This window comes from Gracilinanus agilis, chromosome 6 (assembly GCF_016433145.1).
Source record: "Gracilinanus agilis isolate LMUSP501 chromosome 6, AgileGrace, whole genome shotgun sequence".
In the NCBI taxonomy this organism is placed as follows: Eukaryota; Metazoa; Chordata; class Mammalia; order Didelphimorphia; family Didelphidae; genus Gracilinanus; species Gracilinanus agilis.
Window position 1 is genome coordinate 231,613,793 of NC_058135.1, and position 13,470 is coordinate 231,627,262.

Here is a 13,470-nt window from a genome sequence, read left to right on the forward strand (position 1 = left end):
AAAGCTATTTTAGGACCCTTGTTCTTCCTCAACTGTTCTTATACTCAACTGGAAGTTAATTCACAAGATTTCAATGACTTAACTGTGCAATATTTTCAATAGATGAACCTCTAAACAAAAATCGAGGAATGATTTAATGTCGAACAGAAATGTTATCAGAAAAACCTATGGCCAGAAAAATGATGGCTTAGTGCCATAGATGGTAAGATTGTTGGCAGTGATATTGGGAAGGGGGAAGAGGGGGAATCAATAAACCATCTTCCAAGTTGCACAAATGGGAAGTGAAGTGCAGGAGGGGTCAAACATAAATCAGTTATTATATGTTCATACACACATATTTAATGTTTCTTCTATAATCCTCTTCTGTGTTTTGGTCTTGAGATGTTTGTAATTTTATGACTGATGAATCCACAATCAAGGAAAAAAAATTTAAAAGGTGATTGCTGGTCATGGTGGGAAAGAGGACAAGCTTATGTGCTCCATTGGTATCCACTTGATATCAGGCCATCTAGAGGAAAGTTTCTAGCATATTGAAGCAAAGCCCAGATTTCCAGAAGAATGTGAGAATCACTCAAAATGGGAAGGCACAAATGGGTTATGAACCATTGTTGGAAGGGAATGGAGCCCACACATATTAGATTATATGACTAGTGTCGGAGCCAATGCTGACGCAGTATAATTTACATTTCTCAGGACAAATATCTTTCTCCAGCACTGTCTGAAACTTTTAATCCTGATATCTATGCTCCAAATGGAAAAAAAAAATAATTCAACAAAGAGAAAATAAGTTATTTGTTGTTTATTCAATATTTGGGTTAGTATGACACATGAGGAATTGAATTGTTGTACCTATATAGATCCTTTTTATAATTGAAATGTACAACTACTGATATATATATATAGTAGACAGAACTGGGTCCTCTGGAAAAGTGATGCATGGGGAAATACTGTAGAACTCTAATGGGTAAGCCCCCCGCCCCCAAAGGTAATCAGTCCATCAGCAGAGTATTACTACTGTATGGTGGTGTGAATACAGGAACCAAAAACTGACTTTTGGATCTAAGGGGTAAGTAGGAGCTGGTAGCACCTACAAGGCAGGCAGTACCATACCTGTGGGGAGCTGACTTAGCTTGACAAACAAGCACTTCATGACTTTGGTACAAGACCAGTCATACCCAGCATCACTGTGCAACAACAGGGTTTCGCAAACAGGATTTAACAAATAGGAGTCACTGTACTATATTCCCCATCTCTAAACTGTAGATGTTCATAGGATTTATATTTCTGCTTTCTATTGGTGTTGAATCACTCATCCGAGGAAAGATTTGACCCACTTGAAATGTGCATCATACATCATCCCTTAACCACTATCATGTTCTCTAGACAGTAAAGTGGAAGCATATTAGAAGGCTTTAAAATTGCAGCTCCTTCTGGATCCCCCAAAGAGTGTCTGCACTCTGCTTCAAACGGCACTCTTCCTCTGGAGTCAGGGTAACCTTCACCACATCTGAAATGCCATTCTGCCCCAAGATGCATGGAACACTAAGGAAGACATCTTCATTAATGCCATAGAAGCCCTGAAAGACAAAATGAAATCATATTTTCTTTTATAATATACTGATGTCGCAGCAGTATACTTTATCCGGATGAAGAGTTTTGCCTTAATTTTAAGTTCTAAGTTGTATATTAGAACTACTAAATCCCAATGCTTTCTTTCTAGAGTGCATTTTAAATAACACGTTTATATATTTTAGTATAGCTGTAACATTGCCCATAATATTAGACAAAAATGTTTTTTTTTTGGTGAACGGATTAGCAGACTAGGCATTCTTCTTTTCTAAGTTTCCAGAACCAAAATGCTAATGCCTTTTGCCTCAATGAAATGTTTCTTATGAATAGGTAATTTTGAGCAAAGCAGTTTGTCAAATTTCTATATAATCTGTTCAATTTCTATAATCTCTTTATCTAAATATAATTTGTTCATTTTTTTCACTGGCAGAATGCTGAAGGGCCACTGTTGCAGAAATGTAACTGTTTCATGGACATTTGAGGTACCATGGCATAGTAAAAAGAATGCTACACTTAGAATTGGGAGACTCAACATTTGATTCAGAAACTTCCTAGCTGTGGGACCCTGGGCAAATCACTTAATCCTCACTGCCTAGCCCTTACAGCTTTTATGCCTTAAAACCAACACGTTGTATTGATTCTAAGGCGGAAGGTAAGAGTTTAAAAAAAAGTTACAACTTGAGTCACTTATAGATAAAAACACTCTTCCTACCTCATAAGGTTGTTGAGTGGAAAGCTTTTTGCAAACCTTAAAATGTGAAGAGTTTTATTTCCTCTAACATTTGTGGAGTTGATTTTTGTAAATCCAACTGTAGGATTTTGCATTGATCCTGATTATATTTCACCTTGCTTTATTCTACTTACTAGTCTAGCCTGCCAAGGTATTTCTTTGTATTCAAATGCTCTCACCCAGTAAACAATCCTTTCAAAACACATTCACTCTTTGCAAAGTCACAAACTTTTACAAACTCAAAAAAAAAGAAACAAAACCACACACCAAATCCATTTCTTATGTTTCACATAATACATGTGTAAGCCAGATCAAATTGCCTGCCAGCACAAGAGGGAAGGGAAAGGAAGGAAGGAGTTAGGAAAACTTATATGGAAATATATTACATGTAATCAGCAAAAAAAATATATATATATAAGTTAAAAACAAAAAATAAATGAGTAAAACCATTTCCCCCTATCAGACACTTACCTTAATCATGGTGGAAATCGGATGTACTCTCCTAAGATTCTTCATGATGCTTTCTGCCAGGTCTGCCACAGACAAGCCAATGGCCCAGGAAGTGTAGCCCTTCAACTTGATCACCTCATAAGCACTGTCAGAAATAATAAGCTACTATGAGTTGGGAAAGAAATTAAGCAGAAACAGCTTTCAGAAATTACACAACAATAATACAAACAGAAATCTTTCCTACTCAAGATTTCACTCCATTATTTACAAGCTACTTAACTGAATATTTTGTGCTTTTGTTCTATCTTATGCTCATGTTTTTTTGGCATAATCTTTCTTAAGAGATGATGGATCCATTGAATGAAAGTCCTTGTGAACTTTGATTAGATTTTGGGGGAGGAATTTTTCATACAAAATCATTTAAATGAAAACTAGAACTTCATTTTTTCAAAGATACATTGTCATTGAAGTCTAAAGGATATCCTCACTTACCTTTCAACTACTTGTTTATGAACATCTCTCCAATGCTCTGAATCACCATCACTTCCTAGAGCAGGATGAAGACTCTTCAGAGAGACACCAGCAACATTCACACCACTCCATACAGGAACTGGAAAAAAAAAATGACAAAATCATGCAGATTTCCAAGCATCCAAGCAATTAGTAATTATGGCAACGGTGTAATTTCCTCTTAAATTCTATCCCATCATATTTCATTTTGGGAATCTCCTTAAAGAAAAGCAATACTGCTTCCTTATAAACTTTTTCATAAAAATATAATTTCAAGGTAATACTAGCAATATACATCATCTTTTGCTAAAAGAATGGCCTAAGTTTGGCATTATCTGTAATTCCGCTGGTAAAAAGCATTACCATTCTCTTTCCTTTTTAAAAAAATTATCATTCTTTGAAAAATGAATAAATGGGTTCTCTGAGTGATTAACTTGCCATGGACACACACAGCAAGTAATTATAAGAGCAAGGATTTGAACTTGGATCTTTCCTGAATCCAAATCAAGTGCTCTTTCCACTGTATCATCATGCTTCTCCAGATAAAGTCTAAGACAGAAATGAATAGAATTAGACCATAAATCATATCCTTCTTGAATTACAAGGCTGACCTTTCAAAGGTAGCTAGTTCTAGTAAAATCTAAACCAGTTTATGATGACTGCAATCAAGTTAGTAAAAGCTATACTCATGGCAGTTTTCACTTATTACCAGCAAAATTGTAGATGTTGTCAAAACTGCCTATTTCTTTAGCAAAAAGGTGGCATTCTCATAAACCATGCCTTACAGATAAATAGGCAAGATTGACAAATATGGTTCTAAACAACTTTAAAATGTAATTTAAAGCAGAACCCTTGACATTTCGATTTGCTGAGTTCTATGGTTATTAGTAGTACAGTCTTACCACTTGAGTCTCCATGTTCCCCAAGGATCCATCCATGACAACTTGAAGAATGGATACCAAGTTTCTCCCCCATCAGGTAACGGAAACGGGCAGAATCCAGATTGCAACCACTTCCAATAACACGGTTTTTAGGAAAGCCACTTAGCTTCCAGGCCACATATGTCAAAATATCCACTATGAAGAGAAATAAGATAGACAACAATCTATTAATATCCTCTGGAAGATGATTGCTTTAAGGATAAAAATTATGCCTAACCAATCACTCCTGAAATCTCTGTAAAATTTTAAGACAAAAATTAGAGGGAATGATCTTCTGAGCCAATCTGACTATTGTGAATGCACAAATCAGTCAGTGGTCAGGAGCTTTTCAGCTGCCACTATTTTGATTTTATGCAAAAGAACCAGATCATATATGATGGTGTGATAATACTAATGTACATATATGTAGTACAATCCTAAATAACTCTGGAATATGTGAATCTCTGGAATAAGAGATTATGACAGAATCATTGTATGTTACCACCAGGAGTCCTCCTTTGAACTGATAAACCTAAAAATATATATTTACAATATGACTAACTCAAAATCTATAACATATTACTTCCTGTCTTGGGAAGGGGATATGGACAAAGGGAGAGATTATGGATCACAAAATGTCAGAAAATTATTATTAAAATTTGTATTGACATCACCTGGGAAAAAATAAAAATTAAATTAAAAAAATAACAAAATGACTAACTCCTATAGTTTATTATAGTTCACTAATTTTGAATTTTAAAGCCATGTTTGTGTTAAAAGATGCCTTAACTTAACAAGTCAAACAAATCTTACCTGGATTGGAGACAACAAGCAACTTGCAATTAGGGCTGTATTTAACAATATTGGGAATGATGAACTTGAAGATATTCACATTACGCTGGACCAAATTAAGACGACTTTCTCCTTCCTGCTGACGGGCCCCAGCAGTAATCACGACCAGCTTTGAGTTGGCAGTCACAGAATAGTCTAGAGAAAAGGCAAACATAATAGATTAATGTCTGAAATATTATCACCTCATCCAAAATACATCTTGTACTTATATGTAGTTTCTTTTCTGCCATTCTGAATAATCTGGGTCCATAATAGAAGAATTGGCGTCTTCTTTCATTTTTTATTTCTTTAGGAAAACTGGACCTGTTACTGTGACTACTTACCTCAGAGGAAGTGAGGTCTTAGTCCTACTTTGCTTAATGGCTTAAGAATTTTTTTTAAATTTGATATCCTGGGGGCAGCTGGGTGGCTCAGTGGATTGAGAGTCAGGCCCAAAGAAGGGAGGTCCTGGGTTCAAACCTGGCCTCAGATACTTCCTAACTGTGTGACCCTGGCCAAGTCACTTGACCCCCATTGCCTACCCCTTACACCACTCTTCTGCCTTGGAACCAATACACAGTATTGATTCTAAGACAGAAGATAAGGGTTTTTAATTAAAAAACAACAACAAAAACTGATATCCTACCAACTCCTACATCCTATTTCAAATTCAAAGCAAAATTGACATGTTAATGCAGCAAGAAAATCTTTATACAAAATTAAAGATGGGGTTTAGAGCTGCAAGAATCTATAAATTTTATTTTAGATGTAAAACCAAAAACCATCTGAAAGAAGATCATAAATCTCTTCCATATCATGAATAAACCATCTGAATTAAAAATGTTTACAAGGAAATGAAATTGGTAGTGTCTAACATTAATCAGTGCCAAAATGCTATCTATTCTGGGTAAAAAAAAAAAAAAAACAACTAAAAAACTAAAAATCTATGAACTTTTAAAAATTATTTTCCATGACAAATAATGGAAATCAAATCTAACACAAATCATGAAACTTTGTAAGAGTTAGGACTAAAGCAGAAGGACTCATTTTTGGACATGGCTAATATAAGAATTAATAATGCTTGACCAGGCTTGTTTTCTCCCTTTTTTGGCCAGTGGAGGTGGAAGAAGAGAAAAAAAAGAATTCACAACTGAAAAAAATTCCAAAAAAAAAAAAAAAAATTAACCTTTGCTTGAGACGATCTTTGGTGTTTTGAGGAAAAGGCTGCCATGTTGGAGATCCATCATCTCTCCCTTTAGTTTATCTTCTATAACATCAACTAAGGCAAGTTCATCAGCCAAATCCTAAAAGAGATATTTTCAAACAATTTCAATTGGGCTAAAATATTCTGATTAAAAGGAATTTTTTAGGTTCCTCAAGTACAAGGGAAAAAAGTTTAAGACAAAGTATTTTAATTCTTCATATGTACATGTGTATGTGTATGTAGCTCTTACATTTCTATGTTAATTTAAAATTTATGAAATGTCTTCCTCATAATCCCTCTAGGTAAATTGTTCCTTGACATTTTTATTCAGCAATTGATTAAATTCTTACCATATACGTGCAAGGACAGTGACTCAAATTCTATAATGATATTCTATCATGATCCAGGAATTCTGTAAAGCTGCCTCAAACTACAAGCTATGCATGGCAAGTCTACTAAACTGCAAAGATCAAGAATTGATCCAGTGATAATTTGCCAAAGGATAACCAAAATGTTGGCAATTGTTTGATGAAACATCAATGGCCTGGGCTAAAAATTTACAGAGGACATTAAAACCTGGAGAAGAGTTTTAATCTGCTTCAGGAAAGGAGGAGCCATACTATTAAAAAGGCCAGGTCTTAGAAGTTGTAATGTATAAAGTTCTATGCTGGTGTATGAAAATTAAAAACCTCATCAACCTCAACTGGGTTATAATGTAGTAATCTAGAGCAGCAAAGACCTGTGTTTGAATTCCATCTCAGATACTAGCTCTGTGAGCCTGGACAAGTGATTTAATTTATTTCCTCCTACCTCATAGGGCAGGGGTCAGCAACATATGGCTCTTTCTGCAGGAGCCATAAAGTCAATTTTTTTTCAGGCACTGTTACAGGAGAGCACACTGTGAGGACTGTACAGTTCTCACAAAATTACATTTTAAAAAATGTGACGTTTATGGCTCTCACGGCCAAAAAAGGTTGCCAACCCCTATCATAGGGTTTTCTTAAGGATTGATGATAGCATTCTGCAAACCCTCCAGTATTATATAAATATTACTATTATTAGTAATGGGAGTTTTAAAGAAAAATAACTAAATATAAAATGAGATTGAATTGAAAAGGGTGAAGGGAGTGTCTAGACAAAGTTCTCTGGGAAAGCTGGGACTTCCCTGCCATTGCTATGGGAATTAAAGAGTTGAAGAAACCCCCATAATGCCTTTCCCAAAGAGAGAACCTTATTACCAAACCTTGAGAGCAGCTTCTGTTGCAAGGCATAGAAAATCCTTCTTTCTTGCCTCTCATCTCAAATCCTATAGAAATCCCTTCTAGGAGATGCAGCCTCCCTGATGACTAGAAACGTGAAGTGAACTAAGGTTTTCTACATCTCCAGAATATTAAGGAATATAAAGAATATTTTTCCACTCAATTACACCTAAAAAACATTTTTAACCTTTGTTTTTTAAAAAAATTGAGCCAATTTCTTCTTCCCTCTCCCTCTCTGAGGGGGCAAACAATCTGATATAGGTATGCATATATGTAAAACATTTTTTCCATGTTAATCATTTTGTGAAAAGGAAAACAAAAAATTTAAGTGAAATATTGTATGTTTGAGTCTGTATTCACTATACTTTCAAACCACTTTCCTATGGAAACAATTTTATAAAGGTAGTTGGATATAGATCTTTTCAGCAACAATGTTTCAGTAGGCTTTTGGAATAGTTTGGTATCCAATTTTACCTTATATTAACATTGTCCCAGTTTATGGGCTTGAAACTCGTTTGATTTTCAATCAACTTTATTGACTCAACATGTAATGGATTTACAATAAATGTCTATTTTCTGTTTTCCCAAACAATTTTCTAGAAGAGTATTATGGTCTGAATTCTTTCTGTTGATTAAGCCAACCCTGCCAGCTGGTACTAAGATTTCAAAAATAGTTCAATTCCCAGTTTATACCTCTACTGTCTGGACATCTCTAATATGAAAAACATAAAATAGCTTCACTTCTGAGCATGAGATCAGGTAAAATGACAAAATCATCATTAAACTTTTTAAAACAAGGTTTCCTGAAGTTGAGGAGAAATTCATCCTCAGAGTTTGAACTAAAAACTAAAAAACAAACAAAAAAAAAAAACCCCACCAAAAACACTAAGAATGTTTTTACATGTACTGGAAGAAAAAGAAATGCACAGGCCGGGGTTCCAATCTCACCTCTAGGGCTTATTATCTATATAGCCCATGGCAATCATCCTGTACCCAGTGTCCAAACTCTTTAATTAACAATAGTCTTGGGGTAGAAATTGCAAGTGTGGGGAGAAGTACTTGTAGATGGCAGCAGGTAAGAAGTATGGTAGGGAACACTGGGCAGGTAGCTCTACAGACAGACATAAACACATCTTATTAATTTATACAAATTAGACCTACATATCTAGAAATCTATGCAGATATTAAGAACTATATAGATTTTTGTCCTATTATTTCCCCTCAAAAGAATTTTGAATGTAAAGGGGGTAGCTCAGTGGATTGAGAACCAGGCTAGAGATGGGAGTCCTGGATTCAAATGTAGCCTCAAGACACTTCCTCACTGTGGGACTCTTTGTCAAGTCACTTAACCCTCATTACCTACCTCTTACCACTCTTGTACCTTGAAACTAATACACAGTATTGATTGTAAGACAGAAGGAAACAGTTTAAAAAATAATTTTGAGTGCCAACTCCTTTACATGGTATTTAAAACCCTTCATGAACTTCCTTTGCAGATGCCTTTCCTTTGATAAAATATAAGCTTGAGGGCAGAAAATGCCCTTATTTTTGCCTTTTTAAAAATCTTCAGTATATCTAGTACTTAATAAAATGCTGGTGGAATTAATCAATTCCTACTAAGTATCTGGCACTGTAAATATGAAAACTGAAAATTATCTAACTTTCTGACCCACACAGGACGCTCACCTTCATTAAGATACTGATGGCACATGCCATGCCAACTGCACCAACCCCAACAACAGTTATCTTGTTATGGGGAGTCTGTTCTTCCTTTAGGACATTCAAGATCAGCTGATCCTTGACAGTTCCCATCTTCTTGGGGGAAGGAATCTGGGAGGGTAGAGAAATGAAGATTTTAAATGAGACCAAAAAAACCACTCTTGGGACTATCCCATCATCAGTCACTTCACCATACTAACAACTCTATTAGAGTTGCCCAAGTCTGTCCTCCATTCTGTAGGGATGTAAACTGTAAAAACAAGGGGTCCAGGGAAGAAGGGGAGGAGGCCAGATCCAAAAAGGACCCAAGGATGGAGGAGATGAAAGGTAGAAGTTGGAGGCCAGTGGTGGGTAGGCTGCAGACCCTCACCTTCGCCTTCACCACGATAAAGGTGGTTTCTTGGTAAGTGTAGCCTCTCGACATCTTGCTTTAATTGCTCTCTGGACAGCGTTTTTAAAAGAACTTTCACTAGTACTTTTGTAGCTGCCAAGAAGTTGAAGCCGACTCCCACCCCCGTTTTCTCAGCACAAGGGGACTGACAACACACTGTCCAGCCTGGCCACTCATGTGGGGAGCAGAGTGAATAAAGGGGAACTGCCTTTAACGGTCTAGGGCACAGGACCTCCAAAGCCCAGGAGGCAGCTGGCTCCAGAACAGAACTGCACATGCGCACTGCATCTCATCTTATCACCTCCCTTCCCCCCTCCCCCCACCCCTGGCTTAGTTCCAGGAGACTCCAAAGAGAGCTTAGTGAAGAGGCACCGTAGCGCTAGGCTCACTACTCCAGCCTTCCAGGGCAAAAGAAAAGGCCCCAGGGCAAGGGAGTGGTGGTAGGCGGTTCCCGGATATCTAATTCTGACAGATAGGGATTTTGATGGCCAGAATCCTTGCCCCAGGCCCCTTGTCCCCATTCCCCCATCCCCCCATCCCCAAGACACTTTAAGGAATTGGATGCGGTTGTGCTTCAAAGGACTCCTCCCCTTCTAAACTACAAAATCCCCTTGGCTTTGGAAGAAATAATCAGGGTCGGGCCAGGGTGATTATCTTCTCAAAATCAGACTTCAGACTTAATAAAAGTTGATAGAAGACACGTGAAAATTCTCAAAACCAGACTTTAGGAGGGACAACCAGGAAATAGTCAACCAGGAAATCACCTAGAAAATAGCGACTAAACTGGAATCTATAAACTGTTTCATTCTGCAGGAATCATTTCAGTATTACAACACGCCCCACCCCACAATAAGCATAGAGGTTGACAGTGAAGCAATAATCTGCATTAGAAATTCAGAAATAGCTGAGGTGAACGGGTCTGGAGCACTCAAGAGGAAAATGCATATGCAAATAGAGCACAGTGGTACCAGGAAGAAGTTTCTTTGGATTTCACAAAACTTTAGAAATCGAATCCCTCCTTTCAAAGCCTCAAAATTCCGTAGCTCCTATAATTAAAAGTAACAATTCTAGGATTTTGTGAATGTGTAATTGTATCCCACATTTTGGGGTGTGGTTAAAAGTAACCCTACCTATAGTAAATGTTACCTATAACCTTACCAATTTACAAGACATGTAATATGTTATGCATAACCTTGTATCTCAAAATCCTGTGCAATAAAAAGGAACTTATCTACAACCCTATTTTTATTGTACATAATATTACATAATACATGTTTCTGAAAAACACTGTATAACAAAATAACCCATAGGGCCTTAAGCAGTGCTTGATGCATAAGAAGGTACTTAAAATAGATTACAAATAAATCTTTTCCAGCCAGTAGGAACTAGTAGGGTAGGAAACTGGCAATCAAGCAGCAAAAAAAAAAACAAACTGTTTTCGGGGCAGCTGGGTAACTCAGTGGATTGAGAGTCAGGCCTAGAGACAGGAGGTCCTAGGTTCAAATCCGACCTCAAGATACTTCCCAGCTGTGTGACCCTGAGCAAGTCATTTGACCCCCATTGCCCATCCTTACCACTCTTCCACCTAGGAGCCAATACACAGAAGTTAAGGGTTTAAAAAAAAATGCAAAAAGTTAAGGGTTTAAAAAAAAACAAACTGTTTTCACAGCAGAGTTTGGACCAAAATCCCCAAAGCTCCATTGAGCCTTAACGCGTAGTTCTAAACCAAGTGAAAACCCTTAAGGATCACCAGCCTAAACTTCCATTTATTGAGAACTAGAAACAGACCAGAAAGGGCTAAATTGACTAGTCTAGGGCAAGTGTTGCAACAAAAGGGCTGAATTAGAACCCAAATCTCTGGGTCAATCCTAGTCCATAGTAAAAGGCCATACAATTGCTAAAATGTGAAAGTTTTAAAGCAACAAAGCATACCAACAGACTGCAAAATTCACAGCCCATCCATTTAATTATCTGAGATGGCTTTCGGTAAAACTAAAAAATGTTGAATTGAGCATTTTGGTTCAGACACAATAGAGGTTAAAAATGGTTGGAGATTTAAAACTAAACAGACCAAAAAAAAAAAAAAAAAAGGTTCCTTTAAGGAAAAGGTCAAACGCCAGCTAGACTATGGACTTTAAAATCAGCCCAGCAGGAAACCCCTCTGGAGGAATTCAGCCTAGGTCAGCTTGAAATCCAGGCTCCAGTTACAATCAAACACTGGCCAAGGGATTATTCCAAAATTAAGGAGCTCCTCTTCCGGGCACATTGGTCCTGGAGCTCCAGCACTTGGCACAAAGCGTGTCGGTTGATTGATTGGTTGGTTGCTGGGACTTGATCTAATCCCAAGCCAAAGGCTTCAGCAAGTGGCCAGCAGGGCGAGAGGACTAGATGTAGAAGCGTCCCTTCCGCCCCCCTCCCCCACCTGTGTGCTCCGTCTCTGCCCTGGGTCCCAAAACCCCATTCACACTCGGCACATGCTTCCGCCCCCGGACAGAGCACGTTTCCCGCGGAGCAGCCGGATTGCAGCTTGAGCTCTCACATAAGACCAAGGGAGCAGAACTGGGCTTTTCCTCTCCAGTACTCCGCACCCCACCCCCACCAGAGCTGAAGCCTTTCAGGTTGGCAGTGCACATCTAGGGTGGGGAAATGCACTCCTCTGGCCAGGGTTCCAGGGGTGGGGGTGGGGGTAAGAAAGACGGCTTAGCCAGAGGGTCCCTGAAGGGTCTCTCCCGCCCTTCCCTTGCTCCTCGCGCAGTGAGAGGGGAAGTGAGTCCACCGGTCCCAATTCATCCCCACATGGGCTCCAGGCCCAAGGGCGGGTCCCAACCACAACCTCCACTCTTCCTCCGCCCTGGTGCAGTCTCGCAGCCCGACTTGCATCATGAGTACACAAGAGAACTAAGGGGCAGGCAACGAGGGAATGGAACTGGGGAATGAGCGTGGTACGCTGGGGCCAAAGATCCCTGGGCTGCACGGTCCAGAGCGCGAGGTTACACAAGCTTTCTTACTTAATTCATTCCTGGACAGGGAGGGCGGGCAAACGCTAATTCTCCCCATCCCTGGACCGGGGCAGTGCAGAGTAGGCAGTAGGCTCAGAGCCAGGACTTATTTGGACCCCCAAAACACACTAAGTCAGACCCCCCCCCACAACCGCAAGTGGGAACTACGCCTTTCTTCCATCGTGGGAGCCAGATCCCCCAGATGCCCCGATTGCTCATACGCCTCTCCCTCCCGGTCTCCAGTTGCTCCCCAATAATACCTGATTGCTGGTCAGGGTACGAAGAAGTCAGAGATGTACGTGAGGCTGCTGCTCCCGGACTCGTGCGACTCTGGTCGGCGGGAGGGGCATTATATATGACCGAGAAAGCTGACGTCAAGGAGGCCGGGAGCGGACGTGCTGGAACCCACGTGTGGATCGGGCGGGGCGGGCTGAGCCGGGAGGAAGCGCTGAGAAATGGCCTTTAATGGAGGGAGACACATGTAGATTGACAAACCGACCCAGACTGGTACACAAGGCTAGTACCCCTCACCAAATTCTTTCCTGTCCATTTAAAGCCACCCAATATAGTCCCATTGCTGATCCCATTCCCCACTCCTTACAGACAACCCAGAAACTAGTCCAACAAAGAACCACTGGCATTTCCTCTCTCCTATCTAAGACCACAGAGCATAGCTATGTAATGGGGAGAATAGCACCTATAGTATCTACCTAATAAATCAAAGCGTCATGGATTTAGAAATTCAAGGAATCTTGGAAGTCATCTGGTCCAACCTCTTCATTTTGTACATAAAGAAACTGAGGCTCAGAGAGGTTAAGTAGGTAGCAAATGGCAAAGTTTTGATGCAAACTCCGTCTTGTAGTCCAAGTGCATAGCTCTTTCCGCTGT

At 39.2% G+C, this 13,470-nt stretch overlaps 1 protein-coding gene across 1 annotated transcript; it reads right to left on the minus strand.

Annotated features, from left to right (window-relative positions):
• Positions 1-783: 783 nt before the first annotated feature.
• On the minus strand, positions 784-12,900 carry LDHA (lactate dehydrogenase A). The gene is made up of 8 exons (XM_044680073.1): positions 12,843-12,900; positions 9,160-9,303; positions 6,197-6,314; positions 4,993-5,166; positions 4,162-4,335; positions 3,242-3,359; positions 2,771-2,894; positions 784-1,577 (listed from the first exon to the last, which is right to left on the minus strand). Exons 2-8 carry the CDS (start codon positions 9,283-9,285, stop codon positions 1,413-1,415), a joined length of 999 nt encoding a protein of 332 aa, XP_044536008.1. The 5' UTR covers positions 9,286-9,303; positions 12,843-12,900; the 3' UTR covers positions 784-1,412.
• Positions 12,901-13,470: the final 570 nt, after the last annotated feature.